Source organism: Lipophrys pholis (assembly GCF_963383615.2).
Source record: "Lipophrys pholis genome assembly, chromosome: 14".
NCBI classification, from domain to species: Eukaryota; Metazoa; Chordata; class Actinopteri; order Blenniiformes; family Blenniidae; genus Lipophrys; species Lipophrys pholis.
The window spans coordinates 7,594,362-7,611,278 of NC_137633.1; the positions used below are offsets into that span (position 1 = coordinate 7,594,362).

The window sequence follows — 16,917 nt, forward strand, 5'->3', positions numbered from 1 at the left end:
GTTGATTTTACCTGCGTAAAACGCTCCATTAATGCTCGACTGTAAGTGACGGAGTCTCCAGCCATCTGACGAATGAAGTCCAGAACTTGACTCATCCCCCCTGGAGATAAAGTCGAGCACAAAACGGTGGTTCAATTATTTTCCCATTTGGTAAAGTGACAATGACGTAAATCTAAACTTCATAGCTTATAATTTTGAATGTACAAGCTGCTCCACTAAGCTGGTGGGGTCGTACGTTGCATGAGTGAAGATGCAGCCGGTCCCATTATTTGGATCATACCTTCCTGCAGCCGTTGTGATTGTGAGTCAATGTCTGCTCTGTTTGCTTCTGTTTTGTCCTCCACACACTCCGTCTCTTGGCCACAGTCTCCATCAGTGAACGCAAACTCATCTTTGTGCATGACGTTGTCCACGTTTCCTGAAGGATCATGAATCTTTCTCAACTCTTCCCCGGTGAAGCAGGACGTGTCGACACAGCTGACCTCAGCTGTTTGACAGAGCAGCACATGCATTCAATGATATGGATGATATTTTTTAAAAAAAAGACACACTTGAATTGAAAGAATGAGCTAAATCAAAATATCCCGCATGTCAGACACGAAAGCTGAAGCAGTGTGGACAAAACAAAAAGAAATACCTTGATGAATACTGACATCTGATTGGAAAGACTTCCTCACACTTTCCAGCATCGCTTCCAGTTTCTGAAGTGTGACGAGTGTTCTGGTCCTTTCTTTGTCCTCCCGTGGGGCTTCTGCAATCCTCATGCTGGGAGCAAACAACTTCTCCCTGTGATGCTCAAGAAGTCTTTCTATGTCGGACACAATAGACTGATCACCGTCAGGGTCTTCAGCTTTGGGACTGGACAAAGTGTAATCTAAAAACTGAAGCTTGTGTTGCCCAAACAGATCCAGCAAAATAGTCATCTCTTTGGCATCCACGTGGGCGAGAAGGTTTTTGTAATGTTTGGAAAGAGTTTTGGTTTGTTGTGGTGCTTCTGGATTTGGCGACGGTGTGTGGAGATCGGTGCTGGACGGTGGCAGCTCTCCAGATGATTCCGGGGACTCATCTTGAGTCTGACTTGCTTCACCAATAGAATCCAGATCTTCTTTATGAGTCAAAGACGACTGCAGCTCTGATGGGTCGATTACATCAAGATTTGGAGGCTGGGCCTGTTCAGTGGAATCGACGGATTCGGTGGTGGGTGTTTGACTGAAAAAGCCAAAGGCATTTTTAAAAAGACCAAAAGCTCCAGCAGTTTCACTGTCTGCTGCACCTCTGTTGTGATCATCCGCAGTAAGTGACGACCCGAGTGAGGCAGATTGCTCTAGGTCACCAGTTGAAGCTGAAATCTCCTGTTTTTCTTTGCTCCAGGAGTCACTGCGCTCATTTTTGCTCAAGTCCTTTTTTTCCTCTTCAATATTCTGTTCTGTCACAGTCTTGTCCTCCTCTTTGTTTTCCTTCTCCTTTATCTCCACCACCACCGTTTCTTCCTTTACACCATCCCTTTCATGCAGTTTCTTGCTCTCGTCTAATCCCCCCACCTCTTGTTGTCTTTCTTCTTTTATCTCTTTTAAATCCTCAAGTTGCTCATTTTCCTCAACACCCTTCACCTCCTCTGGCTTTTCATTCTTTATCACCTCCACCATCGTTAAATCCTCCTCATCCACCAACTCCTCCACCTTGTCTTGCCTTTCCACTTTTTCCTCAACCTCCCTTGAACCATCAGGTTTGTCGCTCCTCTCCTCATCCTCTGACTGTTCCTTCTCCACCTCCTGGTTCACTTCTTCCCTTATCTCCTCTTCCACTTTGCCCTCCATTGTGCCAAGTCCTCGAGTTTGTTCTGTCTCTCCATCAGAGCGGATCAATTCCCTCTCGCTTGTCCTGTTTGTTTGATTGCTTTGCTTTTCTGTCATTTCTTCACTTACTGAAATCCCTCCATCCTCAGTGCTGCCTTCCTCTACCACAAACTCCTCTGCGCTGCCTTCAGTACAAAGCTCCTTTGAACATTTGAGGTTGTCACCCTCCACATGCTGCTCTTCAGCCTGCTCCAACTCAGCCACTTCCTCTCGTTTTTTATCCTCATCTTCCCATTTTTCTTCAGACTGTGGGCTTTCAGTCTTTGTGGATGATTCAGCAAAGGATGACATGACACTCTCATCTTGAATATTTTCTTCACCGCTGTCTGGGGCGGGCGTGCTGCTGTCACCCGGATTATTTTGTACCTCAAACTGAGATGACTGCAGCTGTTTTTCACCAGTTTCCTCTTTAGCAAGTTCCTTTAGCCCATCCACTTCCTTTAACGCTTCCTCATCTGCCTTCTCTTGTTCTTTTACCAGCTCTGTCTCACCAACTATCTTTTCTCCATTTGACTCTGTGAGCTCCACATCTTCGTTCTTCTGCGTTCGCTCTCCTACGTCTTTATCTTTGTCTTCTTCATTTGGATTGAACATGATAATCTGTTCTTTTATATTCTTGTCCTCCCCTTTCATTTCCTTCTCCTTTATCTCCTCAAGCGCCGTTTCTTCGTTCACATCCCCCCTTCCTTGCCGTTTCTCGTTTATGTCTAATCCCTCCACCTCTTGTCTTTCTTCTTTTATGTCTTCCGCCTCTTTTAAATCCTGAAGTTGATCATTTTCCTCCCCACTCTCTAACACCTTTACTTTCTCTATCTTTTCTTTCTTTATCTCCTCCACCATCATTAAATCTTCCAGTTTTACATTTCCGTCCTCATTCACCGACTCCTCCACCTTGTCCTGCTTTTCCACTTCCTTTATTTCCTCGGCCTCCCTTGAATCATCAGGTTTGTCGCTCCTCGCCTCATCCTCCAACTGTTCCTCCTCCTCTTGGTTCACTTCTTCTTTTATCTCCTCCACCTTTATTGAATCCTCTAGTTTTCTATTTCCTTCCTCCTTCGTTAATTCCTGCTTCCCTCCGTCACTTGCATCATTCCCTCCTTCAATATCTGACTTTGTGTTTGGTGTGCTTCCATCAAGAGGGATTTGTCTTTTCTCCTCCTCCGAGGAATTTTCCACCAAACTTTCAGTGTCGCCTCGAGTGAAATTCACCAATGTGAATTCTTGTGCGCTCCCCTCAGTAGATGGTGTTTCTTTCTTCTGAGCTAAGCCATTGTACCCCGTCTCTGTTTCTACATTAATGTCTGTCACGGCCTCTGTATTTGTATCATCCTCATTCGATGCTTCTCCGTGAGAAGTAAAACTGGAATTCACAGCTTGGACTGGATCACTGCTCTTGTCTGAGGAGAAGAAAGGAGAAAGCCGACTCTGTTCACTGCTGATTTGACTTTCATCTGCTGAGTCCTCAATCTGAGTTGAGAGAATTTCTTTATGAGATAACGCTGCTTCTTCATTACTCCCAGCCTCCTCATGGTCGTCGTCGTCATCTGAACCAGTTTCAACAGACACTGGATTCTTTTCATCTTCTGCTTTGCCCTCATCTATAGATGACCTGAAGGTGTGGTTGGGGCCATAAATGTCAGCTTGGGTTGTGCTATCCTGATTACTTCCAATAGGAATTTGAATTTCTTGCTGTTTTTGCTCCATGGTTTCATTACTCTGCTCATGATCTTCATCCTTCGTTTCTACCGATGTCACCTCATTATTTTTGTTTTGTTCCTTCTCAAATGATTCATCTTCTTTGATTTCCTCATCCCCATTTTGGACATTGGAATGGGCATTTTGGTCTTTTGGAGATTCCTCCAAATTTCTCTTGTCAGTTTTCTCATCATCTGTCAATGCAGGTTGTGACTGACTGGTAACCACATTCTCTAGTCCTGCCGTGTCTTCGTCATTTCTCTTCTCCTTTAAGCTGTTCTCTGTATGGTCATTTTCATCTCCATTGTTGTCTTTCTTGACGTCTAAAATTCCCCCAATCTCCAACCAGGCACTGGATGGTGGCTCTTTCTCATCTTTTTCAGTCTCTTCTGGACTTGTATCGTCGCTTGATTCCTTATTGCTTGAGTCAAACCCCAATGTGCTTGTCAATCCATGTCTCAACCAACCGAACGTCCCAGTATCTTTCTCCTCCTCTGCATGCAATTGGCTCCCTTCTAGGTCCAAAGAAATCCTCCTGCTCCTGAATTTCTCTACTGGTTCCTCTTTTTCTTCATTAGCAGAATCAGCTTTTTTCTCCCTGCCAAAACCGAGCCATCCGCCAATGGATGAAGTGACTGAATCTGCATTTTCTTCTCCAGTCTCCACACTTTCTTTTGTATTTCCAGGTTTTCCTTCTCGGCCAAGCGTTAACCATGATGTCACAGAGGAAGCAAGTGAATCTTCGGCCTGCGTGTCTTTGTTGTCTTTTTCTTTCTGCTCTTCAGGCGAATGATCCGGGAGCTCCTCTTTAGTCAGACCTAACCATCCTGTTACTGAAGAGCTGAGCCAGGCGGAAGAAGGAGACCCACCTTGTTCGTCCAGGGCAGCCATATTCTGTGTGTCTTCTGCAGGATCAGCATTGTTCTTCTCTTCATTCCCTCCTGCTTCCTGTGCCGAAACTATGGATTCCGTGGGAGCTGGCCCAGCAGATTCCAAAGAACTTTCAGTGTGAGTGGTGGTTTGAGTGAATTCTGACTTGTGGATTTGAATTTCTTTATCACTTTCATCATCGGCAGCATCATCATCATCATCACTGTCCAGATGAGTAGAGTCAATAGGATAGCCAAATTCATCCATGCAGAAGAAATCTGATTTCTAAAAGAAAGATGAGGAAAGAGTTTTTAATTTAAAGAATAATTCCTGTATAATTCCTGTTTTGTTTAAAGTTCTCTACTGAAGTTACCCGTGTTTCCACTACTTTCTCCATTGCTGCATAAACCTGCTCTTCCTGCACGGCATCCTTTGGGAAATAGCCAAATTGTTTGTCAATCTGAAAGGAAAAAGTAGCAGATTATCAATTAATATCAGAATCGTGGACAAAATCCAACACTTTGATGCTCTCTTTTTAGAGTGTAGTTTCAACCAGAGTATAATCAAGTACAGTATATGATTTTATTTTTGGTTTATGGTGTTTTAAAAGCATCTGTATATAGCATCTTCTGTATTCATCCAAGTGTGTTTGGCTGTGTGTGCTAGAAATGCTACAGTTATCCAAATCACCACAGGCAATCAGTGTTGGAACCCAAAGCATTTCTCTACATTTTACAGATTTTCCATGGTATATGATACGTACACTGCCTGCCCACAGGTCCTCCCTCTTTCCGGTCAGTTTGTGGTAAACAAAGATGGTATCTCCCCTTCTGAAGCTCAGGAAACGGCAGTCCTTACCTTGGTGGTCCCTGATTGCCTGTGCTGAGCTAATCATACCTACACACACACACACACACACACACACACACACACACACACACACACACACACACACACACACACACACACACACACACACACACACACACACACACACACACACACACACACACACACACACACACACACACACACACACACACACACACAAATCAAAAGATGTGCTTTACAACAGATGGGTATGAAATAAACCAGTTACAAATCAATTTGATATAAATGGAGTTATAACTTGAGATATGTAACATCATTTACATATGAAAATGTGGAAATGCCCTTATGAAAAAGACTTTACAGACTGATTTAAAGAACATTACAGAGTTTGTGATCCTGATTATCTTTGTGGTGATTGTTCCAAAGAGCAAGAGTATAAACAGAAATGACTGCAACTCTAATGTAATTTGTGATCATATCCGTAGATTCTGGACTTACTTTCACATGCAGCATCACCACAAATCTTGTAGTCTGACAGCAAACCCATATTTACATGAGGTAGAATCACCAAGGCTGTGCCCAGAACGCACAGAACTCCACGAACACAAAGGACAGCCATCCCTGGTCTTCGGAACAGGAGTGTATCAAGAGAAAATGTCCATAATGGGTGGAAAATGTTCCAACTCTTGTCACGAAGTGGACATTGGCTTAACGTTGTTGCTGTTGTAAAGTCTCAATGGTAAATGTGGTAGCTGAGATAAGATACAAGGCCAGCATCCTGATAATTATTAACAGTCGGGGCTGATCGGGTCACTGGTCAAAGGTTATTGGATTTAGAATTTTTTTTATTTTGTTGTTGATCTTAGATCACAAACCTCAACCATTTAATTAAACAAATATACCAATGCTTTGGCAAATAGACGGATTTTCTTGGACTTTCTCCTTTCACGAAACATAAACTTGAGAATGGCGTCTACTGTCATGGCAACGAACCTCGCGCGCATTGGTGACATCATCATTCCGCGTCCCAAAAGCAAGATGGCTGCGTAGTCAACGAGTGCTCTTCGTAAAACTTCATATTTGAGCGTCATTCTACTTCTGCCAGACAGCTAGGAGAAAAATGAAGTCGGAGGCGGAGGACTTGATGCCCAGGCTGCTGCCCCTGGAGTGTGACGGCAGCACCGGGGAGCTGGACCTGAGTTTGACGCCTCGAAACCCGCAGGAATACCTCCGACAGGTCCAGTACGTTCAGCATGAGCTCGGCGCTGTCTGCAGCCATCGAGGCAGTAAATGACGAAATTCGACTGCTTTAGCAGTAGCTGAACAAGTTACACGAGAAGTCACTTTAACTAACTGTGTTGTACCAAGAATTAATGTGTGGATCGATACAGGGGAGTCGACAACTCATTTCCAAGCTTTTCAGGGCTGCACGTCCATTCATTCATCTATACCCATGTATCCAGTGTAGGGTTGCATAATTCGAGAGCTTTTCCCAACTAAACGGTTTGGGTGTGTGTGGTTGTCTGTCTCTCTGTGTTTACCCTGTGATGGGCTGCCCTCGCCCATAGTTAGGAGGGATTTGGCTTCGGGTCCATCATCCTGTGACCCTGCAGAGGATAAAGGGGTGTTTGCAAGAGGGGTGGAAATGGAAGTATCCAGAGAAAACCCAGTCAAGCATGCACAGGGAGAATGTGCAAACTCCACACAGAAAGGCCCACCCCGGATTTGAAACCACGACTTTTTTACAAGACAGCCATCTACTAAACTTTGCAAAGTTGTCACAATCACAGTATCGACATGCATTATATAACATCGCAAAAGACAAACTGAACTGTGATAAAATCTGTTTCCACGCTGTGCATTCATGATTTGAAACTTTCAATATGGAAGAAACGTATGTCTTCTAAGAAAGAAGTGTGCTGTAGTTGCTTTGAATTATGATTGACAATTAAACAGTTTTTTCTTACCACTTTGATTATCCAACTGGGTGCATGTTAAGCTCTACTTCCCTTTCAAATCCACTTGCACAAGCTGAAAGTAACGTTGTTGTCTTGTCTTTCTTTCAGGTTGGAGGCGTCCCTGTGTCCAGAGGTGGTGGTTGCTCAGATTGACCCGAAGAAGCTGAAGAAGAAGCAGACGGTGAATGCGTTGGTTAGTACATATAATCAATGTGGAGAAACAAAGGAACTCTAATACACAAACTTAATACAGATTACACCCTAACCTTCCATAGAACTTTACTGGCCACACTATAAGGTCAAGCTTCCTTTCATTCTTTGGAGCACAGCCCTTTAATATTTTAGTTTATAATCAGTTTACATTGCGATGGTATTCCAAATGATCTAATTGTGTTTCTTTCTTGTGTCTGACTTGATGAGACAATTAGAAAAGTGAGAAATGAGTTTCCCGTGTTTCAGGTGGCAGGGTGCCCTGCGGCTCCGCTGGGTTTCTCTCCGAGCCTAAACTGGCAGCAGCTGCAAGTCAGTAACTTCTCTGAAGTCAGACAGGTAAAATCAACGCAGATGGCATACTCTCCACCCACTTTTCCTTCACCAGAACCCGACTGACATGTTGTAAAATGCTGCTTCAATTGATTATGAATGGATTTAATAATTGTTGGAAACAAAGCAGATATTGTACAGTGAGCATCCTGTGATTTCCTTCTCAGAGTATCGCAAAGAACAGGAGACACTGGAGCAGCCAGAATCTGGACGACAATGTGCATATGGTAAGAAGCTGTCGTAAACTTCACTCAGAGGTGTTTCTTTGATGACTTTTTCCCCTCATGGTTGAAACTTTGTGCTCTGTCTAAGTGCATTTATTTTCACAACTGCTGCTTGTCTAAATGCTTTTGCTCCTGTTTTACAGCCAAAGCTCACAGATGAGGAGGGTTGGAAGAGGTTTTGTTTAGGTGAGAAGGTCTACCTGGGCTCTTCATCCTGCCACACAGATACCGACGCTGAGCCAGCACTCGACTACAACAAGGTTGTACTAATGTTATCCGTCAACTATGGGCATACAAGAATAGGTTCAATACCTCAAATTATACTGATACGTTTATTTATTGCAGCTGGGCTTCCCTCCCTTCCTCAGCATCATCAGCAGACTGAACCAGGTAACTTGCCTGGCTTGTAAGGCAGTGCAATAGTGTGCTTGATGTGTCTTCATTGTTTCCCACCTCTGTGTGTCCACAGTCCACAGTGCTCATGGTGCTGGACATCCTCATCAGCTGGTTTGAAGAGCGGGAGTTTGTGCCACAGTTGGTGAGTGCATTGTTGGCGAGACCATCGCAATTGAGTTAAGAACAGGAAACTAAGCCTGCTGTTAACACAGATTTTATAAAAAAAATTTTTTTTAGTTGTATCATCTTGTTGAATATGATTCCTTTTGCAGGGTCGATGGCTCTACGCTCTGCTGGCCTGCCTGGAGAAGCCTCTGCTGCCCGAAGCCCACTCCTCCATCCGACAGCTCGCCAGGAGATGTGCCCATGTCCGCAGCACGCTGGTACTGACTCAGAGCAGCACCACCAATCTGCTCACACGTCCATTTTTCCTGTGATTTCACTCTACACAATTTATCCATCTTTTTCTCAACATCCAACTGAACTGTTGCCACTGACAGGCGTAGTCTCTACCAGAAACATTAAATTAGGTCATATTATGTCCGGTAATGTTAATGTTGAATACACAAAGAAATATTTGCGATAATGACTTTGGCAACCTTGACGATTCCTTGTGTTCACAGGAAAGTGAAGAGGATCAGAGACTTCCCGCTCTGAACTTACTCATCTGCCTGGTTGCGAGGTGACTGATATTTACTCTTTAGTCAGGTTGATCCTCCATGTTGAAAGGAGCCAGTTAAGGTGGTTTAGGGCGTCGATGACGTTGCTCACCTGGCATGAGAATCATTGACTTCACATTCATCATTCCTTGGCTGATCAGTTTAGACGTACACCAACCTCAGTTAAGCTCACTTCCTCCTGCAGATACTTCGAGCAGAACGATCTAGCCGACCAGCCAGAGGGAAGCTGAGCTCCTAGCAACACTCGGGATCGTGGTGTCTTCGACCTGGCCGTTCAAAATGGACTGGAAAGGAACTTTTCACAATCTCTAACGGCGCGCACATCCGTGCACGCCATGATTGCAGCTGCCATCTATGTAATGAGCATGGTTCATGTTTTTGTAGTAAAAGTTATTTGTACAATGTCGTCATTCATTTCCTCAAAGAAAACCAATAGTTGGTAAGTGTTCTGGCAGCTAGTTTCTGAAAATAAAGCCAAAAACAGTTAACTTTTGTAATAAACATTTGTATATTTGCACACCAGAGGGGTTTTTTTTCTCCCCGAAAGACTCATTTCCTGGCTAAAGAAGCTTTAATAAAAGGCAAAACTACTAAAATTGGGGGGAAAAAGCTAAAACAAAAAATGGACAAAAATAGCTTAAACATTTCAAGAATTTCTAAAATAAAATCTAAAATGGAAAAAAGCAAAACTGCTTAAAAAGTCAAAATGGTCAAATGCTGAAAGAAAAGTGAAGCCACTAAAATCTGGTACGAATATGACTGTTCAGCATCCCGAACTGTAATTGGAACTTCATAAATGCAACATAAGCTACAGCTTTTATACGTACATCAAAACTTTATAAGCTAAATCAGCTTCGTTTTGAAGGTTAAACATGTTTTGCGGCTCCACTTCCAATTTGATTTGGTTGAAAACTCAAAATGGCTTTTGGTTGGCAAACTGTTCGAGCCAAAAACTGACCTATGTACAAACAGGATTTCAGATTCCCCCCCCCCAGATCTGACGGGTCTGGTACAGCCAAGTGAAGATGGAACAACTTTCCAATTGTTCTGGCAACTTCATGCATTTTAAAACTTTAGAGGGGGAGTGACAAAAAACCCACTCACATCATTAATCCACTAATAACTCTCCTTTATTTGAAGCAGATTATCAGTTGGTACAAAAAAGAAAAGACTTAGTTTGAGATCATCACATTTGACACGGAATAAACAGTAAAACTCAGCGCAGACAAACATCGTCACAACAACCCAAAAACACGGCGGCTGCACTGAGGTGAACGCCTGCGGCTGGAACCTTTCACAGGCTCACCTGTAGCTTTGTGGTTTCAATGAGGAACCAGGAAATTTTTTTTTAACTTTTTTTTTTTTTTTTACAATGACACGGACCCTTTATGGATCACAAGCTGATGATCCGTGTCTCGTATTTAAAATCACGTCTTTCCTGTCTAACCATTTGACACTAAAGAGCCTGATTACCAAGTCAGAGGAAAACTGCCAGTCCGCCTCTGCTGGTGGTGAAACTTTGGCTGTTTTCAGCAGGAGACTAAAAAAGCTGCAGCCGTTTGGAGGGGAACCGCATCAGCGCCTCTTGTCCTTCCTGTCTCTATCCTTATGCTCCCTATCGCTGCGTGACGACCTGCCCCGCTCTTCCTCGCTCCTCCTCTTTCTTCTCTCCTTGGATCCTTTGGAGTCTCTCGCTCCACTTTTGTGGTGACTCCTCTCCTCTCCCTTCTTCCGGTCCCTGGTCCTGTCTGAAGGCCGCCTCTTGCGCTTGCCGCTCTCGCGGCTTCGGCTGCTGCTGTTTGACGACGAGGACGAAGAGGAAGAGGACGACGAGGACGAGCGGCTCGATCCAGAGGATGAAGAGGAACTGCCACTGGAGGAGGAGCCAGAGGAGGAGGAGGAGCTCTTGCCGCGAGCTTTTTTGGCCTCCTTCTCCTTCTTCCGTCCTCTGACGCTGTTCTCAGCCTCCTTGGCAGGGGCGGGGGCTGAGACGGGGGCAGAAACTGGGGCTTCTTCCGATTCGGGCAGCTTCTGCTCGGTTTGTTGCGCGGGGTTTCCCTCCGCTGCCTGGCTGTCCTGCACCGTCATGGTGGGGGTGACAAGAGGGCGCACAGGCATGGTGGAGGCCGCTGAGGACACTGGGGTGGGGGAAGGCCCCTGGGTGGCGGGGGACTGGACTGAGGGCTCTGCTGCAGCCGGGCCTGGCTGCTCCTGTTTGACGCCGTCTGCCGCCTCCTGGCTGCTCACTGTGACCGAAGAGGATTGCTCCTCTGGATTCTCCTTTTTGTTGTCTGCAGGCTTCTCCTGACGCTCTCTCTCCACCTCCTCCTCCCCCCCGTCCTCAACCTCCATCTCCTCTGAACCTGGACTGTCGTCTTTCTCTGCTGTCCCCTTCTTCTCCTCCCCATCCCTCTTCCTCTCGCCTCTCTCCTCACTCAGCTCCATACCTTCCTCTTCCTTCTCCACCTCTTTCTCCCCCTTCTCCTCCTCCCCATCTTGATTCATTTTGGCTACCTTTCCTTCTCCATCCCTTTCCTTCTCTCTCTCATCTTCCTCCTCCTCCTCCTCTTCCTCCAAGTCTAATGTACCCTTGTTACCTGTCACCTTGACTACCTGACCTACAGGCTTACCCTCCGCCGGGTGGTCCGCCGCTGTTGCCGTTGTGTTGCCGTCCTGGTCGCGGTTCGGCTGTCGCCGGGGACGCGACTCCATCTTGCTGAGGTGCTCAGCAAAAGCCTCGCACCTTTCCTCAAACACAGCTGCAGAGATGCATAGAGGTGAGGGTTACACAGTTATCACTGGAACGATCAGTTCCTTTTAAAATGAGATCCATGTGTCTCTTGAACAGCCATTGTGTCTGGGACCAGAAGACACGGCATTCAGAGCCAGAGTTTCCCCTGCAAAGGAATCAGCACTTTTTGCCTAATAATTGTAAATCCCTCAACATTGTGCTGTTTAAATGTATTCATACACACGATCAAATCAAGATAACGTCTGAAATAAAAGTTATGCTTACTATTGAGTTTCTTGGTGGACTCGTCGAGGAGTTTCTGTGTTGCGGAGCACATTTTTCCAGGCCGGTAGAAGATGTGAGGCTTGGTCTTAGTGCGAACGTATTTCACCAGGCGATTGTTGTGGCTGGTCCACTCCTCTTGCTGAAAAGGGGTTAAAAAACAGCCAGTTTATGAAAATATTATGGTTGGAGATGGAGAGAAAAAAAAAAAAAAAAGTCCCAAAAAGTATTAAGTCTTTTCTTACCAGCTGAGCCAATTCCACTTTCTGTTCCAGTAGTCTCAGCTCGGTCTGCTTGGCTCTCCTCTCCTCAAACAGCTCCCTCTTTTCATTCTCCACCTTCTTCTTCTCAGTCTCAGCCTGAACTTCCAGCTTTTGCTCAATCTCAGAGCGTCGCTTTTGCTAAAAAGGAAGAGAAGGAGACAAAGGACAATGATCAAGACGACTGAAGCAACCAAGTCAACAACACGGTCTCTGAGGGGAGTTTATGTATGATTATGTACATGATGAGTTTAATAGAGATGAAGCAGAACAAGCTTTGCTCAAACGACTTGAAACGTTTCATCTTGGTTGATTGACAAACCCACAGTTAAGAATACACTTGTGTCTAATTTTAGAGGTTCTCTGATTTAATTCTAACAAAAGAACAAACCTAAAATACACGTTCGTTCAGTTCAGTGCCAGGAACCATTTCTACTCTCTGAAATAGTTTAGGTGCTGTTGTGAAACCAGTCTTTAATGTTACCACACTATTCCTGAGGTTATCCACAATGACTTGATTTAATATAAACATGCCACTTTCATTCCGTCATGGTGGGACAGAGGTGCATCTACACTGAAACAAATATAACATTACAGCAAGGCGCGAGTCAACAAATGTGATCTTAATATAACTTACAATCAATAAATACTGAAGTATATGATTTTGATGTTTTTGAGCTATGAAGTTCAAAATGAGAAATCCTTATCTTTTTCAGACAACTTTCTCTTTTCCTTCATTTAGTCACATTGGGCGTCTGCAGTGTTACAGAACCAGCAGTCTCACACTTTATGCTTTTTTTTTTTTTTTTAAATAAATATGGTACAAATATATAGAATTCAGTACAAAAAAATTTCACATTTTGATGTAAATCGTTTTAAATTAAACACAACTGTGAGAAAAGATGAAATATAGCAACAGAACATGAAGCAGAAATGATTTATACACGAGGTTGCCTGAAATTCATAAGCTTCTTGAGTGCGTCTGCTCACCTTCTCTGTAGACACGTTTGATTCCTGCTTGAATTTCTGCAGCGTCCCCATCAGCAGGCCAAACATGCGCCGATTTCTGCCAGAAGAAACAAAAACTCAACCATCACTCATGTGCAGCTTCTTCTACAAATTCTGCAAACTAAAACAACCTTTTTTCTCCAGAGGTGTGTGTGTGTGTGTGTGTGTGTGTGTGTGTGTGTGTGTGTGTGTGTGTGTGTGTGTGTGTGTGTGTGTGTGTGTGTGTGTGTGTGTGTGTGTGTGTGTGTGTGTGTGTGTGTGTGTGTGTGTGTACGCCAGGCTGAGTCTCCTGTGGGCCTACCTCTGTTTCCCTTTCTCGTCCATGGTTTGATCTTGAATGAGATCTCGGCGCGTTCTCTCCTTGGAGGTAGCTACGACGGACGACTGCAACGCCGGCTAGAGACAGAATAAAGCGTGAGCTGCCTGAGCTAATAAACGATCAAAAGAACTACTTCTCACACCAGCCTATTGTCAATTACAAGTAGAGATGATATTGATCAACAAATTAGACTTCTGGTATTCAGCGTGTCATACCTTCCCCCTAAAGCATCTCGACCAGTTAACATTATCCACTTTTAACTATAGAGAATAAAAGGAAGCTGTCATTTGGTTTCATTAAGAGACCAGCAGTTTGTCAAATGGAGGAAATCCTCTATTTATAAACGGTGTCGGAAATATAACAGGACTCAATGTTCTGAAGGTGCAGGGGAAAAAATCTGCCAACCAACCAGAGAATCTTCTGTTCGAATGTAACCAGACAAAATTAGTCTAATCCTTCCCACTGTCATAGATCAGCGGCACACTCAAACTCCTGACCTTTTTGACATCATCGTCATCCTCGGCGTCGCTGTCGGGACGCGCGTCTCTCCTGGCCCGCTGGTCCCCTGCCAGCCTGCGCACACCGAGGAGGACGCAAAGAGACACGTAAGAGAAGAGCAACACAAACACAAAAGCATCTTGCCGATCTAAAGCGATTCAGCTACAGCCCGACAGTTAACCATCCAGCGCGTCAACTGCCTGGTATATATAGTACATCAAATTGTTTGCAAAGTTGATTAATTTGTGTTGCTGGGCAAAGTTGTGTGTGAGAGTTGGTTTTCTAGTTTAACTTTTTGTGGATAATTAAAAAAAAAAATAAAAAATATAGGTTTGTGAGGGTTAGAATGACAGATTGTCATTTATTCTTTAAGACACAATCACATTTTGTCAAAAGGAAAAGTAGTTATCTGTTACACAATATACACCAATGAGCATTATTATTGTCAAGAGCAAAAAACAAAAATTTAATATTTTGTATAAGTGTATAGAAGAATCCATTCTTGTCTTTCTCGCAGTATTACAAAATGGAAAACCACTCAGTGGTCTCTTCATACATTTTCATTTAGTGGGAAATAAACATCTGCAGATTATTCGTAGTGTACGCTCCTGGTGGAGCAGAATATACAACTACAAAAAAAGCTGGTGCATTCTGACCTAAATTACACTCAATGATTCTACAATTTCAGAAATATATTTAACACCGCAGATGAAATTTTACAAACACTAGTTTGTCCACACAAATTAATTATTGTCATAAACGCTGGGAAGGTGATGAGTACAGATTTAAGTTGGAAACGCTGTTCAAAGTGAAGCTCTGTCACATCAGCTCCGATTTTAGCGTGTGCTAGAAGCAGAAAGGAAAATCAAACTCACCTGAGCAGTGCTCCTTCGATGTCTCTTTGCTTGGCAGGGGGGCCACCACTTCCAATCTCGGAGAGACTACGCCTGAGTGGAGATTTCAGAGCAGCCATTTTAATTTAAACTCAAGATCCCATTATTTCTTGTAGGACTTGTTCCTTGCAGCTCACGCAGTTGGTCATGGCCCCATTGGTGTCCGAAGCACATTGGTCAATATTGCAAAGCACATGATATAGTTTTATTTGTTTCAACAAAATGTTCTGAATTGTTTGTACAAGATGAATGGATGAAACAAATATATGTATGCTAAATAAAAGCACTTCTTAAACTTGTATGCAAGTTAATGTCGAGTGGGGCTGTGATCAGCTGTATCGAGCTTAACATCACATGTTTACCTGAGCAGGTTGATTCCTCTGCCTCTACCTCCTCCTCCTCCGAGGCCTGCCATGGGGCCGCTGAGCCGGCGGATCTGGCCCGGCCTGTAAACACAGAGCGAAGCAACGTCAACACAAACACTTAGTAAAAGATGCACACTGGAATAAGAAGCCACTGAAGCGTTCGAATAATTTGATTAAATGATGGGCATTTCACAAAAGCTGAATAAGAACACGGAGGACACATCAGAAGTCAGGCTTATAGTCAAGAACGTGTTAACTATGAAATCCAAAAAACTGGGCAGAGAAAGGATGATTTATTGAAGCCAGATATAACTAATGTGAATAATCAATTTATTACAGTGCTTTCTTGATAACATTTCTAATATGGATCACAGCAGAAGAGTCCTTCTAACTTTCATTGTGGAAAAATGAAACAGAAGCGTCAAGAGAAAAAGTGACAGATGACAGAGGAGCACTTGAGTACAACGCAAGAAGCTCAAACAATTAAATAAGAGTTGATTTTGATCCTCAGTAAAAATGCCTTGAATTAACTATTGACTATGGCGCTACACAAATAAAATGGAATCAGATTGTGTAGCTGTTATCAGAATCACCACGAACATACGAGCTGAATCCCATTTGAATCTGAAATCATATACTTTTAGTCACAATAATGCCTCTTCAGGTTATTAACGGCAACAAACGGTTTTAAAGATCTCAGGCCTTGCTACTACAGCCAAACATATGTTTTTATTTGTTATCATTTAAAATTGAAGGCAGATTAATGGGCCTCGGCTTACCTGGTCTCAAATATGACTGTCTTCTAATAAAGTAAGACTAAATTTAAAAACGTAAACCATACAAACGACATAAAATGCCCGTTTAAATATTTATCTGGGGTCGTGAATCCTCCTGTATGAACAGAACAAGGGCAGTAGGAGAGCAGTGTGAGGGGGCGGCGGAACAACGCCTGCCATGGGGCCTACACACGCACACCACTCAAGACTGTGGTTTTATTAAAGATTGAACAAACTTCCACTTTGCCTTCTCACCGTGTGGCCAATTCAGCAGTAAACCGTCCAAAATTAGGACACTGAACATTAACTACCTCACCCAAGGAGCCATTAATGTTTGCTAATTCTGCACACGTCGTGTCACCGACACGCTCGTCGGCTACTCGAAGACTTTTGCCTAAAAAAAGAAAAATCACCCCAAACGACGAACACGCATCCGGACGACTTACCTGGACTCATTTGGGTCTCGGCCGGTGAGTTTACGAATATTATCGTCAACATTTTTCAGGCTTTCTTTCGCTTTTTCGAGCTGGTCCTGCAAGCTCCGCACCACAACCGCCATCTTGCTTTCCAGTTAGCGCGAATCACGTGTGCGTTTTCTTCTACGTTTGCCGGCGCGTGTTCTTCTTCTGCTCGTGGACCGCGAGCGCCCCCTGCTGATCTGAAACTTTTATGCGGCCATTTCAAAATGGCCAAACACAAATGTTAGGACATAAAACAGATAAATAAATAAAC

At 43.8% G+C, this 16,917-nt stretch overlaps 2 protein-coding genes across 4 annotated transcripts; one reads left to right on the forward strand and one right to left on the reverse strand.

The window, feature by feature from the left end:
• The first annotated feature begins 3,346 nt into the window (after positions 1–3,346).
• gemin2 (gem (nuclear organelle) associated protein 2) lies at positions 3,347–9,574 on the forward strand. 2 transcript variants are annotated; one of them, XM_080480403.1, is made up of 10 exons: positions 3,347–4,559; positions 7,319–7,403; positions 7,670–7,759; positions 7,921–7,980; positions 8,121–8,237; positions 8,323–8,367; positions 8,447–8,515; positions 8,646–8,756; positions 8,997–9,055; positions 9,238–9,453. In XM_080480403.1, exons 1-10 carry the CDS (start codon positions 4,513–4,515, stop codon positions 9,281–9,283), a joined length of 729 nt encoding a protein of 242 aa, XP_080336529.1. In that variant the 5' UTR covers positions 3,347–4,512; the 3' UTR covers positions 9,284–9,453. The 2 variants fall into 2 exon arrangements, with proteins under 2 accessions (XP_080336529.1, XP_080336528.1); XM_080480402.1 differs by lacking the exon at positions 3,347–4,559 and adding an exon at positions 6,264–6,494 and having other exon boundaries at positions 9,238–9,574.
• Positions 9,575–10,165: 591 nt separating this feature from the next.
• On the reverse strand, positions 10,166–16,776 carry pnn (pinin, desmosome associated protein). 2 transcript variants are annotated; one of them, XM_080480187.1, is made up of 10 exons: positions 16,632–16,776; positions 15,407–15,490; positions 15,027–15,098; positions 14,151–14,226; positions 13,636–13,730; positions 13,317–13,392; positions 12,312–12,467; positions 12,070–12,208; positions 11,684–11,812; positions 10,166–11,299 (listed from the first exon to the last, which is right to left on the reverse strand). In XM_080480187.1, exons 1-10 carry the CDS (start codon positions 16,742–16,744, stop codon positions 10,629–10,631), a joined length of 1,611 nt encoding a protein of 536 aa, XP_080336313.1. In that variant the 5' UTR covers positions 16,745–16,776; the 3' UTR covers positions 10,166–10,628. The 2 variants fall into 2 exon arrangements, with proteins under 2 accessions (XP_080336313.1, XP_080336312.1); XM_080480186.1 differs by having other exon boundaries at positions 10,166–11,812.
• Between the last annotated feature and the right edge of the window lie 141 nt (positions 16,777–16,917).